General features: G+C 38.5%; 5 protein-coding genes across 5 annotated transcripts; 2 read left to right on the top strand and 3 right to left on the bottom strand.

Annotated features, from left to right (window-relative positions):
- The first annotated feature begins 3,038 nt into the window (after nucleotides 1-3,038).
- LOC108024919 (uncharacterized) lies at nucleotides 3,039-3,761 on the top strand. Its single transcript, XM_017095117.2, has one exon. It carries the CDS (start codon nucleotides 3,039-3,041, stop codon nucleotides 3,759-3,761), a length of 723 nt encoding a protein of 240 aa, XP_016950606.2.
- A 113-nt stretch (nucleotides 3,762-3,874) lies between these two features.
- Nucleotides 3,875-4,548, bottom strand: LOC127010901 (probable zinc transporter protein DDB_G0282067). The gene has a single exon (XM_050886496.1). It carries the CDS (start codon nucleotides 4,519-4,521, stop codon nucleotides 3,952-3,954), a length of 570 nt encoding a protein of 189 aa, XP_050742453.1. The 5' UTR covers nucleotides 4,522-4,548; the 3' UTR covers nucleotides 3,875-3,951.
- Nucleotides 4,549-9,323: 4,775 nt separating this feature from the next.
- Nucleotides 9,324-9,963, bottom strand: LOC108030778 (probable zinc transporter protein DDB_G0282067). Its single transcript, XM_050886495.1, has one exon. It carries the CDS (start codon nucleotides 9,931-9,933, stop codon nucleotides 9,343-9,345), a length of 591 nt encoding a protein of 196 aa, XP_050742452.1. The 5' UTR covers nucleotides 9,934-9,963; the 3' UTR covers nucleotides 9,324-9,342.
- A 9,811-nt stretch (nucleotides 9,964-19,774) lies between these two features.
- On the bottom strand, nucleotides 19,775-20,451 carry LOC108030747 (probable zinc transporter protein DDB_G0282067). The gene has a single exon (XM_017103793.3). The coding sequence runs from the start codon at nucleotides 20,416-20,418 to the stop codon at nucleotides 19,828-19,830; it is 591 nt and encodes a 196-aa protein (XP_016959282.2). The 5' UTR covers nucleotides 20,419-20,451; the 3' UTR covers nucleotides 19,775-19,827.
- A 1,740-nt stretch (nucleotides 20,452-22,191) lies between these two features.
- On the top strand, nucleotides 22,192-22,936 carry LOC108030746 (cuticle protein 8). Its single transcript, XM_017103792.2, has one exon. The coding sequence runs from the start codon at nucleotides 22,225-22,227 to the stop codon at nucleotides 22,822-22,824; it is 600 nt and encodes a 199-aa protein (XP_016959281.1). The 5' UTR covers nucleotides 22,192-22,224; the 3' UTR covers nucleotides 22,825-22,936.
- The last annotated feature ends 722 nt before the right edge of the window (nucleotides 22,937-23,658 follow it).

The following is a 23,658-nucleotide window of genomic DNA, read 5'->3' as shown; positions in this document are numbered from 1 at the left end:
ATTTTGAATTAACTGCTTTATAGGCTGAGAAAGCAGTGCCCCTTGATGTTCTGTAAGTCACCGCCAGGGGCGCACGCCTGGGTGTCATAATCGTGTATGATACATACAAATGTAGAAAGCGCGCTACTCGACTTGTTTTCAGGAGTATCGATATATGCGATGTAATTTTACATTTTAAATACAGACAGCAGTAACTTGAGAATCGATATACTACTTCCAAGCTACAGTGGCGTCCCTATGTTTTGGCCACGTCAAAAAAGATCAACTGAAAATATTGAATAGTATCACCTAACTGACTACTTTAATAGTTTAATATACAATTATGTTCTAAACATTCATTTAAATTGGATTATTAATTTATGGTAAACTGTCACAGAAACTAAAATTGTAAATTGGGTCGATAGATACGTAAATATTTTCCCCGAGTTTGGCCCAAAGAGATTTCTGTGACATTATCAACAAAGTTCTTAGGGCCGTTACTCATTCAATGGTGGCTTGTGTCCATCATTTATAACAAGAAAGGAAGTTAACTTCTGCAAGCCTAACTTTACCCTTATAGGAAATAATCAACGTTAGTAACACCATGTGAAAATTTGTTAGGATTGTTGTTGCATCAAAATAAAATTATTTCATTATATATTTATAAGACCATTTCTTTGAAAGAAATATTTTAGAGTCGTCCGATTTTTATTAATTTTTATTCGAAATTCTTAAAAACATAAAGAAGAAAGGAAGTTAACTTCGGCAAGCCAAAGTTTGTATACCCTTGCAGTTATAGAAATAAACAAATTATAATAGTAAATAATTTTTTCATATAATTTTTCCACTAATTTCCAGATTGTACCTCTGACAGCATTATGATATAGTCGTCCGAATTTGATAAAATTTTATTCGAAACTCAGAACTAATAAAAAAATTGTATTTCCAAGCTGATAAGGTTATATGTCGAAAAGCACCAAAGCTATAATTTGTTATATATTATTTTCCCACCAATTTTCCGATCGTTCCTATGACAGCTATATGCTATAGACTTCCGATTTTAATAAAATTTAATTCGAAATTCAGAAATAATTTAAAAATGTTTTTTCCAAGCTTAAAAGGTTATATGTTAAAAAACACCGAAGATATAATTTTTTTATATAATTTTACAACTAATTTTCCGATCGTTACTATGGGAGCTATATGATATAGTCTTCCGATTTTAACAAAATTTAATTCGAAATTCAGAAGCTTAGAAAGATATATGTTAAAAAACACGAAAGATACAATTTTTTAAAAATTTTTTCCCCGATAGTTCCTATGGGAGCTATAAGGTATAGTTGTCCGATCCGGCTGGTTCCGACTTATATACTACCTGCAATAGAAAGAAGGCTTTTGGGAAAGTTTTGGCACGATAGTTTAAAAACTGACAGACTAGTTTGCGTAGAAACGGACAGACAGACGGACATGGCAAGATCGAATCGTCTAGTGACGCTGATCAAGAATATACTTTATGGGGTCGGAAACGTCTCCTTCACTGCGTTGCTGACTGAAATCATTATACCCTCTGAAAGGGTATAAAAATACAACGTTTTAAAATAAAAAGGTAACATTATTACTTTTAATACCCGTTACTCGTATAGTAAAAGTGTATACTAGATTCGTCGGAAAGTATGTAACAGGTAGAAAACAGCGTTTCCGGCCCCATAAAGTATATATGTATATTCTTCACCAGGATCACTAGCCGAGCCGATCTAGCCATGTCCGTCCGTTCGTATGAACGCTGAGATTCAGATTCCTAAGCTTCCTACGCAGCGCAAGTTTCTTTCAGCAAGGTGCCCCGCCCACTTTAACGTCCACAATCCACGAAAATCTTTAGCGCATACAGTTTTTATGATATAACAAAAATTTTTACTGAAATGTATTTGTCTCAAAAATACCTATCGATTGACCCAAAAAATTTGCCAAGCCCACACTAACGCCCACAAACCGCCCAAAACTGTGGGGACCACAGTTGTCATGCGAGAAATTTTTTTTGGCAAAATATATTTGTCTCACTAAAACCTTTCGATTGGCCTAAAAAAATATTTGCCACGCCCACTCTTACGCCCCAATAACCTAAAACGCTTAAAACTGTCTGCCGCCCACATAACATATACCATAAAAACCGGAAGGTGGCGCTTTAGAATATTTCTTTGCTGCTTATATATCTCCATTTTTATTTTTCTCTCTCAAGCTGAGTAACGGGTATCTGATAGTCGAACCTTGTTAATCCTTAAAAACTATCAAATAAAAACACACCTCACAATATTATATATCGCAACTTTGTAAGTTGAAATTGTGATCGCCCTCGATAATTATTTGTTTTTATTATCATATAAAAAGTGTTGCTTTAAACATGAATTATAATATGGGAGTTTTACTCACAGTTGCTGTAATACTCATATTGTAATAATAATACAATTGTAATTGGATTAAAGTCACTGTATAGGTCCGTTGGCAAGGACATGTCTACTTGGTTACTGTATTCACTGGTTAATTATAGAAACATATTTCAAGGAATTTAAATGTACGCGTAGTTCACAACGGAATTTCAAATCAAAATCTGACTCCTGGGAATAGTTTTTGACGATGTGGCAATTGAAGCGTATTCTAATAACAAAACTAGCCTAATAATATTGAAATTATTTAAGATTTGGCCAGCAATCTATTTCTTTTAAATGCGTTTTAATTGTCGTATCAGTGCATCAAACAAAAGCATCTCCTAACAGTTTAAAATCTAGGGACTAACAAAAGTTTTGATATCAACTTTTGTGACGAAAATGTATTATATGATCGGAAAATCACAGCACTGTCGCGACTGTATATAGAAGTCGTCTTCGCACACGGAGCGCTTCAACATAGTAATTCAAATATGACATACCGAAATTCCAAGATTGAGTGTCGTCGATAGCTTCGATTTTTACCCAACCAAACAAGGAGTAGGCCCTGAAAAAAGTTTTGTGGACACAGTAGCAAAAATGCCTCGTAATTTTACCAGAGTTAAAAAAAACCTTATGATGGTTTTCGTTCCGGTGTCCACGACCGTGGGTATTAACATCGAGTGGAAGAAGCCAAAGAACTTCAAGAGCGCCGCCGAGGAGAAACATTGGATGCTGAAGTCGCGCAAGGAGGCCAGGGAGATAAAGCTGGACCTGGAGAGCGGTCGTTTGAAGCCGGAAGACATGCCTGGCAGAATAGTCGTGGAACCGAAACCGAACCGGGTTCCAATTGTCGAGGCCAAGCGGTTCCAAAGGGAGTTGGGCAGGCGCCAAGCTGCTCTTGTCACAGAATGCAATTTCGTCAATCTGTCCACTAAGCTGAGTAACAGCTTACAATCTTGGGATCCCGACAAGTGCCTAAGGATCCTAAACCACATAAAAAGATTGAAGCTGACCAAACTAATGCTACTCCGCAATCCGGACTGCGTCACCAAGATTCGCGATCTTCGAGAATTTGGAAAAGAAAGGGGAGAAATTGAGGAGCTCGATTTCGCAATCCGCCAGAAATCAACTGAGCTTTACGAAGACTTCAAAAAAATGTTCAATTCGTGGGCGGACTCCGGGGACTCGTTTTGGGATGACTTTTGGGAACAGGTTGATGTCTTCAACGCCCTAACGAAAGATATGAAGAGGATATTTTGCACCTCACTGAGTGACCAGGGGTACAAAAGACTGTTGGACGCCGAACGCTTTCCATCCGCCAGATCTGTTAGTGCGCAGAGTGGCCAATACATTAAATAAAATAATTTCATAGTTTTTAATATTTAAAACGAAAACAAAAATGTGTGTAAGCCATCTGAACAAATCATTCAAAGCGAACCAATTTATGAGTTTTACTTGAACTCGGCATCAGTTTATTTTCCATAACATCGTTTCTATTTAACAAAAATGTAGTTAGTTTGAATCGCTGTTCAGCCAGTTGGATATGCTCCTACCACCACTTGCTGCCGGTGTCCTGTTTCACTTCTGCGTAGCTGGTGGCATGGCCATGTCCGTGTCCGTATTCCTGACCATGTCCATGTCCGTGGCTGTGCTCGTAGTGGTCGGCGTGTCCAACGTGCTTCACTGTTGCCTGGAATCCGTGGTGGGAGTCGGCGGTGTACTCCACGATCCTGGTGCGTCCATCGGCCTCCTTCATGGTGTATCCCCCCTTGACCTTGTCCCCATCCCGGGTCTCCCACTGCTGCTTGATGTCTCCGGTCTTGGTGTCCTTCACTCCGTAGTCAAATTCGTACTTGGGGTGGTGCTTGGGCTCCTCGTGGTGGCTCCACTGGGGGTGGCTGTCGTGGGAAGCCACTGCTGCCCACTGCTGGTGGTGATGGTCCTGAATTGGCGCCCAAGTGTGGGCTTGGTGGTGATCCTGCCACTTCTTGGGAGCCTCGTGATGCGTCTGGACGCTGTATCCCACTCCGTGTCCATGATCATACCCACCGTGGGGGATGTAACTGGCGGCAGCCACACCGAAAAGCGCACAGCAGAGGATGGTTAATGTATAATCCATTTTCGTTGGTTACTGGTTGACTTGCTTGGCCTGAATTAGAATGAAAACTGTGATAATCAGTGGACTAGCCCAATGCTTTTATACCTCAGCCCATTCTTCGATCTCGAGGTTAAATGGCTCAAAAAAGAAAGAGACCGAAAAATAGGTAACAAGTAAGCCAAATGCCTTTAATATGGCCAACTTTTCATTTTTACCACTCATAATCTGGTTTTGTCGAAAGCCAAATTAAATGCGTCTAAAAAACATAGGCATAAACAAAAAAAGGGGGTGTTCGGACGTTGTAGTGTTGTTTTGTAAAATTTAAAAAAATGTGAAAAAAGCTATCACTCTATTAGTGCCTAAAAAGCTTCAGCTAGGTGCCACGCCCACAAATTGAAAATGGACATTTATTATTATACATTTTTTTTTACATTTTTAATATGTTACTTGTAAACGCATTGTAGGTTTAAGAAATAATCAATGTTAGTAACACCATGTTATATTTTTAAGAAATGAAAAGAAACTTCAGTGAAATTAAGAAAATTTGTCTTAATCATTATTTCTCAGACTCTTTGAATATAGCTGCACGTTAGAGTCTTATTAAATTTAATTCGAAACTCTTTAAGATATAAAAAATGATATTCCAAGTAGTAGATAATATGTCAAACACTAAAGTTAAAATTTGTTCATTACTATTTTCCCATCAATTTTCCGATCGTTCCTATGGCAGCTATATATAATATTGTCGTCCGACAATGAAATTAAATTCAAAATTCAGAACTAATTTATAAATGTTATTTTCTAGCGTAGGAGGTTATTTGTTAAACAAGGAAGAACGCTATAGTCGTGTGTCTCGACTATCAGATACCCGTTACCCAGCTTAAGGGAGCAAAAGGATAATGAAGATATATAAGCAGAAAAGCGATATTTTAGTGCACCACCTACCGGCTATTTCAGTAGATGTAATGTTTGCGGCAGACAGACTTAAGTGTTTAAACCGTTTGTGGGCGTTAGAACGGGCGAGGCTCATTTTTATAAGCAGCAAAGCTATATTTTAGGGCGCCACCATTTGGCCATTTGTGGGCGTTAGAGTGGGCGTGGCACCATTTTTTGGTAAGTCGATTGGTATTGATGAGACAAATACATTTCAGTTAAACTTTTGATTCTATCATTAAAACTTTAGGCGCTACAGATTTTCGAGGATTGCGCTGCGTAGGAAACCCAGGAATCTGCATGCCAAGTATGAATATTCTACCTCTTATAGTTCCCGAGATCTCCGCGTTTATACGGACAGACAGATGGACATGGCTAGATCGACTCGGCTAGTGATCCTGATCAAGAATATACTGCTTTATCGGAAACGCTTCCTTCTACCTGTTACATACTTTTTGACGAATCTAGTATAGCGTTTTACTCTACAAGCAACGGGTATAAAAACACCAAAGATATAATTTTTATACCTTTGCAGAGGGTATAATAATTTTAGTCAAAAGTTTGCAACGCAGGGAAGAAAACGTCACTAGACGAGTCGATCTAGCCATGTCCGTCTGTCCGTCCGTCTTTCCGTCCGTCTGTCCGTCCGTTTTTACGCAAACTATTGCAGGTAGTATATAAGTCGGAACCAGCTGGATCGGAAAACTATATCTTATGGCTCCCATATGAACTATTGAGAAAAAAATGGAAAAAAATTATAATTTTGATATTTTCTTACTTATAACATCCTACGCTTGGAAATAACATTTTTTAATTGGTTTTAAATTTCGAATTAAATTTTATCAAAATCGGGCGATTATATCATATTCAGAAATTCAGAACTAAATAAGAAATGTTATTTCCAAGCTTAGAAGGGTGTATGTTAAAAAACACCCAAGATATAATTTTGTTTAATTTTTTCCCCGATAGTACCTATGGGAGCTATCGCATACAATGAAATTTGAAGGAAGGCCTAAGCTAATATGCTTGGATCGGAATATTTTAGATTTAGTACTTGGAATGGTTTAAAGGTGCAATCAAATGCATCAATAAATGTTTTAACCTTAAAATAAAACGTTTTCAAAATAAACTAGTAGGTTTTCTTACATTTAATGTCCATTGCGATTTTCAACGGCTGCAAAATTGTTTTTCTTCTGCCTCTTTTAAAGGTGCCTGACTTATTGGGTTTAGCTTCTTTAGGCAACAATATTTTAAGAGCTTGGTTTTTTAAGGCATACCATACCATACCATACCATTCTTGTCAATATGTCTTTTTCCGGAAATTGCATTTTAAATCAATTTCAATAAAAAATGTGAATATAAAATAAAAACATCATAAAAATAATTAAAATGCATATTTAATCAATAACAAAAAGTGGTCTTTCAAGAAGAAAATAAAAATTACTCAGAGTTTTTAAATGCGATTGTCTAAGTTTGCATAAACGAGACCATCTATCGCAAACGATATCCACTACTACTTAAATGACGAAACAACTAGAACCTATATAATTTCGACTATAATTTCGGCGTAATTAACGTTTGGAGGAATTTTTGTCGAATTTTATATTCTTTTGTTTGTTGTTTCTGTATTTCGTGTACAGTTTAGAATGAGTTTAATTTTGCCTTGTTAATATTATATGAATGTGTAATATTATATGAATGCATACATATGCAATACAATGTATTTGTCGGACTTCTCTAATAGGTGTGGCGGCTAAAATCATTTTATTGTAGACTTTTTCCCTTACGGCCATTAGGATCGCCGTCTTGCTCACGAAATTCGTTCGTGTTTTAAGTTCAAGAGAACAATTCGTAAAAATGTATCTTTGTGTTTAAAAATTCTTAATTTAATCTTTAGAGTTTAAAGGGCAACCTTTTACAATATATAAGTCGTAAAATTGTATTTAAAATAAACATTTGGTACCAAATTTGAAAACTAAAGTGTGTTGAATTTTACTGAGGCATTGCAATATTATTATACACAAAACTCTTTTAAAATTTGAAGTATTATAATTTGTATGTATACAAACTTAAGCGGGGTTTTAAATTGTAATATTATTTGTATACACAAACTCTTTTAAAATTTAAAGAATTATAATTTGTATGTATACAAACTTAAGCGGCGTTTTAAAAAATCGTATTTTCTCTGCGTAGATATCATCGAAGTCCTTCAAGTACCTTTTGATAAATGCAAGCCCGCACCTGGCTTTATTTACCATGGTAGTAATGTGATCAGAAATTTAAGTTTGGGATCCATATAGACTCCAAAGTCGTCGGCTAACTCACAACCAATCAAAGTGCAAGTTGAACAATGAGGGGTGACATCATAAAGGTCATTAGTTTACACTTAAAACAATTAAAATTTAATTCATTATCCATGCACCATGTTTGGAATGCATTGAGATCAGATTGTAAAGCTAAACTTTGTGCGGGACAAGGTTCTCCAGAACATCAGGTAAACAGCAACGTTCTGTCTAAATGATCTGCATATTACTCAATCCACTTAAAGAAAGACTCTTCTGGTTTGCGGCTCCTTTTTTCCGTCATATAATGATCATTGCTTCCCTCGACGTCCTTAGAATACCCATCAAACGTGAAATCGACTGTTTAGAACAGAAATTTGGATCTGTTTACAATTCTATAATCACAAGTCGGGAATGATCCAAGTGTGTGTCATGACCTCGGCTAAGGGTGAAATGCATGAAATAAAAAAGCAAGGAAGAACACTGTTGTTGTTGTTGAGTGCCTCGACTATCAGATACTCGTTACTCGTCGTGATACTTGTTATAGTGAGCGTCCCAAATATTTTTAAGCCAATCGAAAGGTATTGGTAACTCTAATAAATTTCAGTTAAATTTTTTTTCTAGCATAAAAACTATGGTCACCACAGTTTTGGACAGTTTGTGGCCGGTGGTGTTGGTGTCGATGGGACCAATACGTTCCAGTTAAATTATTGTTTCCAGCATATGAACTGTAGGCGATACAGGATTTTGCGACTTGTGGGCGTTAGAGTGGGCGTGACACCCTGCTGAAACAAATCGCTGTGCGAAGCCAAGGAGTCTGCATGACAAGTCCGACTCCTCTACCTTTAATAATTTCCGAGTTCTCAGCGTTAATACAGGCGGGCATGGCTAGATCGACTGAGCTAGTGATCCTATGGGGTCGGACACTTTTCTTCTGCCTGTTTCCAACGAATCTAGTATACCCTTTTACTCTACGAGTATTGGGTATAAAAGTCTGCTACGATAGTCCAACCAAAACAGGTGTTATGTCGAAAAAAGGTATTGAGATTTTGGAACTAAATTGTGTTGGTCGGCTTGCAATATAATACCCTTTACTAGTAAATTAAAGGGGTATACTAGATTCGACGGAAAATACAATGTAGAAGGAAGTGTTTCTGACCACATACATAAATATACTCTAGCCGATTTATTCTATGTGAGCTTTGGAATAAAAGTTATATACAACCTGCAATAGAAATACGACGTTTGAGAACATTCATCCTGATAGTTTTAAAACTGAGATAACTAGTTTCCGTAGAAACGGACCAACTTCTGATTAAAATCAACTTACGCTTTGCAAGGGTATACGAATCCAAGACGCCAGTGCCTTGATAGGCATTAGAAAAATATAGATTCATAATTTCTCCTGCTCGTAACTTTTCAATGCGGTGTCAGATTAAAACATTTTTGGGATGGGTTCATAATTCTTCGAGTAAAGCAAACAAGAGCTTCTGATTTAGTATTTTATCGCATTTTGTGCACTTTGCTTCTATTTATTTATTTAAGTATAAGGTTCGCAATTTGTTCGATTCTATTTAAAATAACTTAGTCCGAATCGTTGCATAAAAAGTCAGTTGAGCAAGCTCCTTCACCACCACTTGCTGCTCTTGTCCTCCCACTTGCTGCCGGTGTCCTGTTTCACTTCTGCGTAGCTGGTGGCATGGCCATGTCCGTGTCCGTATTCCTGACCATGTCCATGTCCGTGGCTGTGCTCGTAGTGGTCTGCGTGTCCAACGTGCTTCACTGTTGCCTGGAATCCGTGGTGGGAGTCGGCGGTGTACTCCACGATCCTGGTGCGTCCATCGGCCTCCTTCATGGTGTATCCCCCCTTGACCTTGTCCCCATCCCGGGTCTCCCACTGCTGCTTGATGTCTCCGGTCTTGGTGTCCTTCACTCCGTAGTCAAATTCGTACTTGGGGTGGTGCTTGGGCTCCTCGTGGTGGCTCCACTGGGGGTGGATGTCGTGGGAAGCCACTGCTGCCCACTGCTGGTGGTGATGGTCCTGAATTGGCGCCCAAGTGTGGGCTTGGTGGTGATCCTGCCACTTCTTGGGAGCCTCGTGATGCGTCTGGACGCTGTATCCCACTCCGTGTCCATGATCATACCCACCGTGGGGGATGTAACTGGCGGCAGCCACACCGAAAAGCGCACAGCAGAGGATGGTTAATGTATAATCCATTTTCGTTGGTTACTGGTTGACTTGCTTGGCCTGAATTAGAATGAAAACTGTGATAATCAGTGGACTAGCCCAATGCTTTTATACCTCAGCCCATTCTTCGATCTCGAGGTTAAATGGCTCAAAAAAGAAAGAGACCGAAAAATAGGTAACAAGTAAGCCAAATGCCTTTAATATGGCCAACTTTTCATTTTTACCACTCATAATCTGGTTTTGTCGAAAGCCAAATTAAATGCGTCTAAAAAACATAAGCATAAACAAAAAAAGGGGGTGTTCGGACGTTATAGTGTTGTTTTGTAAAATTTAAAAAAATGTGAAAAAAGCTATCACTCTATTAGTGCCTAAAAAGCTTCAGCTAGGTGCCACGCCCACAAATTGAAAATGGACATTTATTATTATACATTTTTTTTACATTTTTAATATGTTACTTGTAAACGCATTGTAGGTTTAAGAAATAATCAATGTTAGTAACACCATGTTATATTTTTAAGAAATGAAAAGAAACTTCAGTGATATTAAGAAAATGTGTTTTAATCATTATTTCTCAGACTGTTTGAATATAGCTGTGCGTTAGAGTCTTATTAAATTTAATTCGAAACTCTTTAAGATATAAAAAATGATATTCCCAGTAGTAGATAATATGTCAAACACTAAAGTTAAAATTTGTTCATTACTATTTTCCCATCAATTTTCCGATCGTTCCTATGGCAGCTATATATAATATTGTCGTCCGACAATGAAATTAAATTCAAAATTCAGAACTAATTTATAAATGTTATTTTCTAGCGTAGGAGGTTATTTGTTAAACAAGGAAGAACGCTATAGTCGTGTGTCTCGACTATCAGATACCCGTTACCCAGCTTAAGGGAGCAAAAGGATAATGAAGATATATAAGCAGAAAAGCGATATTTTAGTGCACCACCTACCGGCTATTTCAGTAGATGTAATGTTTGCGGCAGACAGACTTAAGTGTTTAAACCGTTTGTGGGCGTTAGAACGGGCGAGGCTCATTTTTATAAGCAGCAAAGCTATATTTTAGGGCGCCACCATTTGGCCATTTGTGGGCGTTAGAGTGGGCGTGGCACCATTTTTTGGTAAGTCGATTGGTATTGATGAGACAAATACATTTCAGTTAAACTTTTGATTCTATCATTAAAACTTTAGGCGCTACAGATTTTCGAGGATTGCGCTGCGTAGGAAACCCAGGAATCTGCATGCCAAGTATGAATATTCTACCTCTTATAGTTCCCGAGATCTCAGCGTTTATACGGACAGACAGATGGACAAGGCTAGATCGACTCGGCTAGTGATCCTGATCAAGAATATACTGCTTTATCGGAAACGCTTCCTTCTACCTGTTACATACTTTTTGACGAATCTAGTATAGCGTTTTACTCTACAAGCAACGGGTATAAAAACACCAAAGATATAATTTTTATACCTTTGCAGAGGGTATAATAATTTTAGTCAAAAGTTTGCAACGCAGGGAAGAAAACGTCACTAGACGAGTCGATCTAGCCATGTCCGTCTGTCCGTCCGTCTGTCCGTCCGTTTTTACGCAAACTATTGCAGGTAGTATATAAGTCGGAACCAGCTGGATCGGAAAACTATATCTTATGGCTCCCATATGAACTATTGAGAAAAAAATGGAAAAAAATTATAATTTTGATATTTTCTTACTTATAACATCCTACGCTTGGAAATAACATTTTTTAATTGGTTTTAAATTTCGAATTAAATTTTATCAAAATCGGGCGATTATATCATATTCAGAAATTCAGAACTAAATAAGAAATGTTATTTCCAAGCTTAGAAGGGTGTATGTTAAAAAACACCCAAGATATAATTTTGTTTAATTTTTTCCCCGATAGTACCTATGGGAGCTATCGCATACAATGAAATTTGAAGGAAGGTCTAAGCTAATATGCTTGGATCGGAATATTTTAGATTTAGTACTTGGAATGGTTTAAAGGTGCAATCAAATGCATCAATAAATGTTTTAACCTTAAAATAAAACGTTTTCAAAATAAACTAGTAGGTTTTCTTACATTTAATGTCCATTGCGATTTTCAACGGCTGCAAAATTGTTTTTCTTCTGCCTCTTTTAAAGGTGCCTGACTTATTGGGTTTAGCTTCTTTAGGCAACAATATTTTAAGAGCTTGGTTTTTAAAGGCATACCATTTTCTTGTCAATATGTCTTTTTCCGGATATTGCATTTTAAATCAATTTCAATAAAAAATGTGAATATAAAATAAAAACATCATAAAAATAATTCAAATGCATATTTAATCAATAACAAAAAGTGGTCTTTCAAGAAGAAAATAAAAATTACTCAGAGTTTTTATATGCGATTGTCTAAGTTTGCATAAACGAGACCATCTATCGCAAACGATATGCAAATTACTTAAATGACGAAACAACTAGAACCTATATAATTTCGACTATAATTTCGACGTAATTAACGTTTGGAGCAATTGTTTTTTGTCGAATTTTGTATTCTTTGGTTTGGTGTTTCTGTGTTTCGTGTACAGTTTAGAATGAGTTTAGTTTTGCCTTGTTATTAAATTGTGTAATATTATATGCCAGTTCAACTTCGACAGTCAATACGAACGGTTGTGCTTCTCTTGTGATCGATCAAGGAAAAACCTTCAAGTACCCGAAGTGAATCAACTCGTGAATCTATTTATAGATCTCTTATCTTATCGAAAGACAATTTGACAGCCGCTCGCCAATCAAAAAGTGCAGCTTAAGTCGCTAATAATGCTCGACCCCCCCTGGAAGAGGCCCCCCGCACCCGACGGGAAGTACCTCGTCATCACCAGATCGGACAACCAAACATTTAGCAACACGTCACCGTTCTTGATTAAGAAGACTATAGACTCTGCCGTAGGTGGAGAAGTCGCAGAATGCAAAAAAAACTAGGGACGGAAACCTTCTGATCAAAACGAAGAACAAACTACAAGCTGAAAAAATACTTAAACTTACCGCAATGCCTTGCAACATCCCAATCCAAGTGTCAGAACACAAATCGCTTAACTCCTGCAAAGGAGTTATATACTGCAACGACTTTAGAGGCATTGATGAGGCAGAAATATTGGAGAACTTAAAATCACAAAAAGTAATAGAAGTTCACAAAATTACAAAAAAGGCAAGCTTTGGTCTAACCACCGAAACGGGTCTCATAATACTGACATACTCCCTGCTTAGCCTACCGGAAATGAAAAAATAAACGTTCGACCATATATCCCTCAACCAATGCGTTGCATGAACTGTATGCGTATTGGACATATAGAAAATAAGTACCCCGACACTAACCACATTCCAAGGGACAGGAAATGTCCAGTCTTTATAACTCACCAGGAAGTACAAGCCATAAAAACGCTACAAAAAGTCGACAGCCGAAAAGCATGGTCCATCTACAAGCAGAGACATCAGCACGACGGCTCATTATATGCATCAATTGCCAAATCTACCCAAATCCAAGTAAATAAAGGACATAAGGATCAACAAAGCTTAATCGAACCCTCACCATCAACAACTCTGGAACAACCTACAACAAGCAACCAACGGAAAATTATCACATACGACGACGACGATGAGATGTCCACCAGCTCTATTAGTTCGGAAAAAAATACCAACGATAAGTCGAACCCTAATTGCATAATTTACCCTAAAAACTTAACCAAAAGAGAAAAAAGATTATTAAAAAATGACGGCTCAAAAAGCCCAATACAGACCAGGTCTAAAGTTAAGAAAATTGAAATTAAAAATACAACTAACCTAGCGCCTTAAATTCTATCTAACTTTTTACAATGTCCTTCAATATACTACAATGGAATATGAACGGATACACTAACAACTATAACGAACTCTTAATCTTAATAAAACAATACAACCCAAAAATTATTTCTATACAAGAAACCCATTTAACACCTTCCCAAAACATCCCTATCCCAGTAAACTTTGAAATTTACCACACATTATCCATCGTAGCCAAAGGCGGAGTAGCCATACTAATACACAAATCATTGCAACACACACAGGCATATTTTTGATGCCATTGCTCTTGAAGTTCATTCAGCTAAAAAATTTATTATATTCGCCGCATACATTCCACCAAATCAAAAGTTCTCTCAAAGTGACTGGGAAACAATGTTTCCAACCTTTCAGAATACACCATCCTTAATCACAGGCGACTTCAACCGTTGGAATCGATTGTGGGGATCAGCCAAAAAAAATAGAAAAGGAACACGCTAGGAAAATTCATACACAACAACAACTACACAATCCTAAACAATGGCAAACCCACACATTTCTCCACACATGGGACATACACGCACGTTGACTTAACTCTCTGCTCCCCAGATCTTAAAATTTTCTGCACCTTCAAAATTAGTGACACACTGCAAGGAAGTGATCACTTCCCCATTGTCGTACAAATGTTCCCCTTACAAAATAAAAAAGCAAATAGGTACCTACCCAGATTTATCATGAACCTAGCGGATTGGGATAAATACGAAACACTCACGAATAACCTAAGCTCCAGTTTACCAATAGCACCCAACACCAACCAAGAAGCTAGTAACATAAATAAAATAATTTTACAGAGTGCTTACAAAAGCATCCCCCAAACCAAGGCCCCTAAACAGCACTCCAACGTACCATGGTGGAATAGAAAACTAAACCTAAAAAAAACGTAGCTTGGAGAACATTCAACAGAAACATGAGCACCCAAAATCTTGTAAACTTTAAACGAATTAACGCACTGTACAGAAGGGAAATTAGAACCTCAAAAAAGGAAAGTATACACATTTTAACATCCAGCATCAGCCCAGACACTAAATGCGAAACTATCTGGAATAAAATACGCACTTTTTGTGGCTTACATAAGGCAGCTTCCATTCATTGTATCAAGGACTACAGTTCAAATCACACCCTTACTGATCAGGGGGATATAGCCAACGCATTCTCAAAGCATTGGTCTCTCCGCTCAGATGACAGGAATTTCTCGACACTTTTTCTACAAGCTAAAAACGATATAGTAAACCACAGACCCCATAACTTACCACAAAGAACTGCAGAAATCATAGAGCAAGATATAAACTTCATCGAATTTTCTGCTGCGTTAAATAGCCTCAAGGGAAACACACCAGGGTACGACAAAATCAATTACTCAATGATCAAGCACTCTTCAAAATCTTTGCAAAAAAGAATAATTATTCTATTCAACAGCATTCTAAGATCGCACATACCACAAACACACAAAGTCAGCACAATAATCCCAATCCACAAGCCTGGCAAAGACAAAACCTTAATCGAATCCTACCGCCCTAAAGTATTAGATAAAATAATCTCCAAAAGACTATGGTGGTTTGTTACAACTAACAAATTGATTAATAGTCACCAACTTGGCTACAGGAAAGGGAAATCGGTTACAGACTGTCTACTGTTTGTAGACGCTTTGGTCAGCCGAGCCCTCACCGAAAAACGACATGTTTCCATAGTTTCTTTAGATTTTGAAAAGGCATTCGAAAAAGTAGGACTACACACAATAATAGGCCAACTGAGGGCTTGGGGTTGCGGCCAAAAAACCATAAGCTATGTAAGCAATTTTATGACGAACAGAAAAATTCGAATACGCACGAACCAGACACACTCAAGTATTCAAAATCTGCACAACGGCATTCCACAAGGATCCCCACTATCGGTAATTTTATTCCTAATAGCTTTCAACAGCCTGGCAGACATAATAGAAAAACATAGACACCTGAAATTCACTGCCTATGCAGATGATTTCAACATTCTAATTGACCTAAAAAGAAGCAAATCCGTACTATCCAACTAAGACTCTCTGTTCTCTGAAATAAGCAACTGGTGCTCAATCTCTGGAGCAACAATATCCCTAGATAAATGCAACCACTTACATATATGTAGGAAAATAAACTGCCATTGTAAAGTAGAAACAAGCATATGTCCGATAAAAACATCTAAAGAAATAACCATTTTAGGACTAACTTTAAACTCAAAGTATAGATGGAACTCTCACATTAACAGATTAAAAAAGTCACTGTCCAAGCCACTAAACATTATAAAATGTCTTTCAGCTATAAATACAATAGTCATCCTCATACACTAGTCCAAATAGCAAACAGCATATTAATATCAAAAATCGAATTCGCCTTACCAATCTACGGAAACGCCCCAAAGTCTACGTTAAGGCCAATTAAAACATACATGAACTCAGCTCTCCGCTCAGCGTTAGGAGCATTCCCGTCCACTCCAACCCACAATCTCTACCTTGAAGCGAATGTATGCCCCCTAGAAACAAAAATCCAGTTTATGAAAGCCAAACTTTGGAACACAATAGTACACTGCCAGGACACCCCCCTTTATCCCATAGTAAACAAAATTATAAACAAACAGAATAAAAAATATAAAAACTCAGTACTCCAAGACTGCATCAACATATGCTCCAATCTAGATCTAACAATTACCCCGGTAAAAAAACTAAGTAAGTCCAACCCCCCATGGCAGATAAGACCTGAAGCATTAGACACACACCTCAAAAAAAAGAAAAGCAACTACCCCAAAAGAAATATTTTTAAAAGAATTTTTAGAAACTAAACACAAATTAAAAAACTATAACCTTATATACACGGACGGATCTCTATCAAATGAAATAATTGGCTATGCAATAACAACAGAAAGTTCAACCATAAAACTAGGTGTGCTACCTGAATACTCTTCAGTGTATACAGCAGAAGCTACAGCAATCCTTGACGCGATCGAGATAGGACTAAAAAGTAGAGGGAAAACCTGCATTTGCACTGATTCCCTGTCAGTAGTGGAAAGCATAAAAAATATAGAAAACTCAACATATCTTATCTCCAAAATCTTATAATAAACAACATCCCTAAAATAAAACTTCTTTGGGTACCAAGCCATGTAGGGATAGCTGGAAACGAATTTGCCGATGAAGCTGCTAAAGCAGCTACAATCTCCCCCCTAATAGCTTCAACAAACATAAATTAATTAGATAGGAATAGATATTTAAATCAACACTGCTTAATTTTGCTCCACAACTGATTAATAAAACATCCACATTGTATCAAACAACGAATGTCAGTCATCTTAACATTGCCCACTACACAAAAAACCCCCTCTTTAACAATCTATCAAAAATTGAACAAACCAAGCTTATGCCGTTACGTCTTGGGCACACTAGACTGACCCATGCAAATAGATTTGTGCAACCGCCATCAAACCAATGCAATTTTGCAATTGTACGGACAGATCAATAAAGCATATATTGAATGAATGCCCAACCTTCCACAATATCAGACCCAAAACACCAAACTCCGATCTCATCCCTCTCCTAACTTATCCTAGCCCTGAAAACTTACTTATCCTTCTTACATTTCTAAAAAAGGCCAACAATATAAATGAATTATAAGGCTACCAAAAACAAAATGAAAAAATACTTTCTAATTTCACGTTTAAGATTAAGAATACTATGTTTTCTAATTAAGTGTTATTTGTTAATTGTAGTCTAATCGTTAAGTGTTGAACCCTATATAAGTACTAAGAAATATCTGAATAGATAACAAGCCGAAAGCCCCAGCAGCTATGGCTGTCATCACTACTGTAGCTTAGTTTTTATAAGTAAGCCTACAGTGTACAAATAAATAAATAAATAAATATTATATGCATGCATACATATGCAATACAATGTATTTGTCGGACTTCGGTGTGGCGGCTAAAATCATGTTATTGTAGACTATTTCCCTTACGGCCATAAGCATCGCCGTCTTGCTCACGAAATTCGTTCGTGTTTTAAGTTCAAGAGAACAATTCGTAAAAATGTATCTTTGTGTTTAAAATTCTTAATTTAATCTTTAGAGTTTAAAGCGCAACCTTTTACAATATATAAGTCGTAAAATTGTATTTAAAATGTTAATTTTGGTACCAAATTTATTATGGTACCAACATTATTATAAACAACATTATTATACACAAACTCTTTTAAAATTTGAAGTATTATAATTTGTATGTATACAAACTTAAGCGGCGATTTAAATTGCAAAATATTTTGTATACACAAACTCTTTTAAAATTCGAAGTATTATAATTTGTATGTATACAAACTTAAGCGGAGTTTTAAAAAATCGTATTTTCTCTGCGTAGATATCATCGAAGTCCTTCAAGTACCTTTTGATAAATGCAAGCCCGCACCTGGCTTTATTTACCATGCTAGTAATGTGATCAGAAATTTAAGTTTGGGATCCATATAGACTCCAAAGTCGTCGGCTAACTCACAACCAATCAAAGTGCAAGTTGAACAATGAGGGGTGACATCATAAAGGTCATTAGTTTACACTTAAAACAATTAAAATTTAATTCATTATCCATGCACCATGTTTGGAATGCATTGAGATCAGATTGTAAAGCTAAACTTTGTGCGGGACAAGGTTCTCCAGAACATCAGGTAAACAGCAACGTTCTGTCTAAATGATCTGCATATTACTCAATCCACTTAAAGAAAGACTCTTCTGGTTTGCGGCTCCTTTTTTCCGTCATATAATGATCATTGCTTCCCTCGACGTCCTTAGAATACCCATCAAACGTGAAATCGACTGTTTAGAACAGAAATTTGGATCTGTTTACAATTCCATAATCACAAGTCGGGAATGATCCAAGTGTGTGTCATGACCTCGGCTAAGGGTGAAATGCATGAAATAAAAAAGCAAGGAAGAACACTGTTGTTGTTGTTGAGTGCCTCGACTATCAGATACTCGTTACTCGTCGTGATACTTGTTATAGTGAGCGTCCCAAATATTTTTAAGCCAATCGAAAGGTATTGGTAACTCTAATACATTTCAGTTAAATTTTTTTTCTAGCATAAAAACTATGGTCACCACAGTTTTGGACAGTTTGTGGCCGGTGGTGTTGGTGTCGATGGGACCAATACGTTCCAGTTAAATTATTGTTTCCAGCATATGAACTGTAGGCGATACAGGATTTTGAGACTTGTGGGCGTTAGAGTGGGCGTGACACCCTGCTGAAACAAATCGCTGTGCGAAGCCAAGGAGTCTGCATGACAAGTCCGACTCCTCTACCTTTAATAATTTCCGAGTTCTCAGCGTTAATACAGGCGGGCATGGCTAGATCAACTGAGCTAGTGATCCTATGGGGTCGGACACTTCTCTTCTGCCTGTTTCCAACGAATCTAGTATACCCTTTTACTCTACGAGTATTGGGTATAAAAGTCTGCTACGATAGTCCAACCAAAACAGGTGTTATGTCGAAAAAAGGTATTGAGATTTTGGAACTAAATTGTGTTGGTCGGCTTGCAATATAATACCCTTTACTAGTAAATTAAAGGGGTATACTAGATTCGACGGAAAATACAATGTAGAAGGAAGTGTTTCTGACCACATACATAAATATACTCTAGCCGATTTATTCTATGTGAGCTTTGGAATAAAAGTTATATACAACCTGCAATAGAAATACGACGTTTGAGAACATTCATCCTGATAGTTTTAAAACTGAGATAACTAGTTTCCGTAGAAACGGACCAACTTCTGATTAAAATCAACTTACGCTTTGCAAGGGTATACGAATCCAAGACGCCAGTGCCTTGATAGGCATTAGAAAAATATAGATTCATAATTTCTCCTGCTCGTAACTTTTCAATGCGGTGTCAGATTAAAACATTTTTGGGATGGGTTCATAATTCTTCGAGTAAAGCAAACAAGAGCTTCTGATTTAGTATTTTATCGCATTTTGTGCACTTTGCTTCTATTTATTTATTTAAGTATAAGGTTCGCAATTTGTTCGATTCTATTTAAAATAACTTAGTCCGAATCGTTGTACAGTCAGTTGAGCAAGCTCCTTCACCACCACTTGCTGCTCTTGTCCTCCCACTTGCTGCCGGTGTCCTGTTTCACTTCTGCGTAGCTGGTGGCATGGCCATGTCCGTGTCCGTATTCCTGACCATGTCCATGTCCGTGGCTGTGCTCGTAGTGGTCGGCGTGTCCAACGTGCTTCACTGTTGCCTGGAATCCGTGGTGGGAGTCGGCGGTGTACTCCACGATCCTGGTGCGTCCATCGGCCTCCTTCATGGTGTATCCCCCCTTGACCTTGTCCCCATCCCGGGTCTCCCACTGCTGCTTGATGTCTCCGGTCTTGGTGTCCTTCACTCCGTAGTCAAATTCGTACTTGGGGTGGTGCTTGGGCTCCTCGTGGTGGCTCCACTGGGGGTGGCTGTCGTGGGAAGCCACTGCTGCCCACTGCTGGTGGTGATGGACCTGAATTGGCGCCCAAGAGTGGGACTGGTGGTGATCCTGCCACTTCTTGGGAGCCTCGTGATGCGTCTGGACGCTGTATCCCACTCCGTGTCCGTGATCATACCCACCGTGGGGGATGTAACTGGCGGCAGCCGCACCGAAAAGCGCACAGCAGAGGATGGTAAGTTTATGAGCCATTTTAGTTGGTTTCTAATCGACTCGCTGGGCCTAAATCGCAATTGGAACTGTTATAATCAGTTGGCAAGGCCCAGTGCTTTTATACCTCTGTCCATTCTATGGATCGATTAATTACATTTTACCCCCGAGGCTAAATAGGCTAGAAAAAAGTAAGAGTCCCAAAAAATAGGTTTGAAAAATACCTCGAATTTTTGTGCAAATTTTCATTTTCCTCATTCGTATTCATAATCTCGACCGGTGGATTGGCAAATTAAATGTGGCTCGCAAAGCCAAGCTTGGCCAGCAACAACAACACCCATAAACGGGGCGTGAACATCGCTCAACTAGCTAAAAAACGCAACGCTTGGTGTTGTGGTTGCTTGGAAATCAATCAACAAGTGTGGCCCGCTTTCAAATTACTTAGCAATACCGCCTCGCCTCGCTGCGTTTCTTGGATTCGCCCCTCTTCTTTGCCGACTTCACTGCGGATGACCTTGAGACGGTGGGCAGGGGGGGGGGGGGGGGGGGGGACGGCAAGGGCCGGGCGGCCAGTCCAATCAGCCGGTGTTTCTGCCCAGGGGGCCTGCTGTGGGGCACCAATGCTTCCGAATTGGTGCTAACTCACGAAAGAGTCGATAATGTTTTCTAAATAGTTATAGTTAGCAAGGTTAAAGGCTTTTTCTTATAAGAAAATAGTCAACCACAGAAGTATTATTCATGGAGTTTATACCTTTAAGTTAGTTTGCATCATGTTATATTAAAATAATTATAGTCGTAAACAGAGAGAATTTTGTCGTTCTCGTTAAAAAAGTTCCTCAAAATAGAACGATATTTCAAGTTTAAAGTTCAACAACTAGACTATTCGTCCAATACACTCCAGTTTGTTGTGTATACTTATCAAGAAAATTTTAAATAAACTCAATATAACTTGCCTCTTCTCACCATTTTCTTCTGATATTGCAAACATTGCACTCAAATTCAAGGACAAGTGCTTGAATACTTCTCTCCGTGTTCTGTAAATGACATTTACTTGTTACTTACTAACATTTTAGGTGAATCTAGTTTGTTAACATTTCCAACGATAGTTGATTAGTTTAATTCTTTGTTTGCAGTTACTTCAGTTATCCACAAACACTTTTTAAGCAGTCAATTCCCATACAAAGCTTATGTTTTTTAAATAATTTGACATATATTCCGAATTCCGATAGTCATACTTTCACTATTTATAAAGGTAAAAAGCATTTTTAAAACTTGTGTCTATTTAGTAAGATTAAAATAAATATAAATATAAATATAAATAAATAAATAAATATTTCTTACAAAATAAATTACATTTTGATGGCCTTCGAGCTCAGCTTCTTACGTGAAACATTTCCTCATTTCCTTAAATATAAGCCACCTTCCTATGTTCAAATTCTCGATCAATACACTTGTTGCCCAATTAAGAAATAAATTCTCACCTTTGATTTACCCTTCTCTTTAACTACACCCCAAACTTATTGGAACGTTAACGAACTTGCAAAAAAGATTTGACTCTGTTATAATTAATTATTTTCAGCAGAACTTAATCGTAACGGATTTCTTTTCATATAAAGTCAGTTCGATTTTCTATAGAGCTCAATGGCCGAAACAATAATAATAATTATGAATTAGTGAGGTAATTAACAAGTCAGCTAGCACGGGTGGTGAATGGTGTGGCCACGAGAATGACCACCCGATGGTCGATTGCCCAGAGTTTTCAAGAGCTATATAAACTCCAAGTGAGCCCCCTAAGAACCATCAGACATCATCAAAGTTTCGATTGGAAAACAGCGGTTAGTGCTCGAAATGAAGTCCTTTTGCGGAGGTCTGTTACTCGCCTTTCTGGTGGGCGGAAGCCTAGCGGCTCCCCACGGAGGACATGCCACGAGCTACAGCTCGGTGACCAAGCACGAAGAGCCCATTCACAAGAGCCATGGCTATGGCTACGACCACGACGTGATCAGTGCCTACGGAGGAAACTACGGGCATGGTTATCCGAGCGTCGGCTACTCCGGCTACGGCTACGGATACGACAAGCACGAGCCCCACCATTACCCCAAGTACCATTTCGACTACGGGGTCAAGGACGCCCACACCGGCGACCAAAAGAGCCAGTGGGAAACGCGGGATGGCGACAAGGTCAAGGGCAGCTACTCGCTCAAGGAGTCGGACGGCACCACCCGGGTGGTGGAGTACACCGCGGATGACCACAATGGGTTCAATGCTGTGGTGAAGAAGCTGGGCCACGCCCACCACCCTCAGGTCTACCACAAGGGCTACGGACACGGCGATGTCTACGGATCCGACTACGGGTACGGCGGCTACGACGTGGCCCACTACGGCGGATACGGACTTGGACATGGAGGTCACGCCAACAGCTACGTGAGCGTGAAGCAACTGCACTGATTCCAGGACACCTGGCGAGGATGACCCGACGAAAACGATCTGAACATAATATTTATCAATGCAACAAATTTACCTGACTAAAGCAAGCTTTTTACACGTACAATATATTTTAATTGAAATACATAAGCATAAATGTTTACAATCGACAGCGGGTAACTACTATCCTTACAAAATATATCTAAGAAAATCAATATAAAGCAGGAAGAGTAAGTAAGAGCAATTTCCATTAAAACAGACTGAAATAACATACAAAATTAATGGATCAAATCAAACCTACTAGTGTAAATGGATGGATTGAAATGTTTTGAGAAGCAGAGATAGATCGAATTGGCGCCGTAAGACTCTGGGAAATTTTCCCAAGCCCCACAATTTGTAGCGCCGCTGCTTGTTCGGCCTCCACCACTTGGCTTTAATACGGATTACCAGGATTAACTGGCAAAGTGGAGACACGACACATTCGCAGAGCAAATCGCCATTAATTTATGTAAAGTCGAAACGTAATGCTGGCAGGTATAAATTTTATAATGCCATTAGACAGCTGCAGCGAAGCGTCGACGACGACTTTTACTTGCCGCACGGCGGCGCCTGAAACCAAAAGTTGGGCCGCCCAAATCGGGAGTATGGGTTGCATGGATACGAATGTATCTTTAGATGGCTTGCCAGTATCGCCGCCAAACGGGTTCCGGCGCGGGGAGCTCCCCCGGCGACAGGTAATTGTCAATTAGACCGAGCTTAGGAAGCGACAAAGCAGCTGCAATCTGCTCTGCGCAATCTGCAGTGTGCGATCTGCAATGTGCTGCTCATCGCAGTTGGCTGCGCCTGGCGGCTTGGAAG

Source organism: Drosophila biarmipes, chromosome 3L (genome assembly GCF_025231255.1).
Source record: "Drosophila biarmipes strain raj3 chromosome 3L, RU_DBia_V1.1, whole genome shotgun sequence".
Lineage (NCBI taxonomy): Eukaryota > Metazoa > Arthropoda > Insecta > Diptera > Drosophilidae > Drosophila > Drosophila biarmipes.
The sequence above is the reverse complement of the archived record's forward strand: the minus strand, read 5'-3'. Positions and strand labels throughout refer to the sequence as shown.

Coding starts and splice junctions, on each gene's coding strand:
- LOC108024919 (XM_017095117.2), top strand. CDS start 3,039: ATGGTTTTCGTTCCGGTGTCCACGACCGTGGGTATTAACATCGAGTGG.
- LOC127010901 (XM_050886496.1), bottom strand. CDS start 4,521: ATGGATTATACATTAACCATCCTCTGCTGTGCGCTTTTCGGTGTGGCT.
- LOC108030778 (XM_050886495.1), bottom strand. CDS start 9,933: ATGGATTATACATTAACCATCCTCTGCTGTGCGCTTTTCGGTGTGGCT.
- LOC108030747 (XM_017103793.3), bottom strand. CDS start 20,418: ATGGCTCATAAACTTACCATCCTCTGCTGTGCGCTTTTCGGTGCGGCT.
- LOC108030746 (XM_017103792.2), top strand. CDS start 22,225: ATGAAGTCCTTTTGCGGAGGTCTGTTACTCGCCTTTCTGGTGGGCGGA.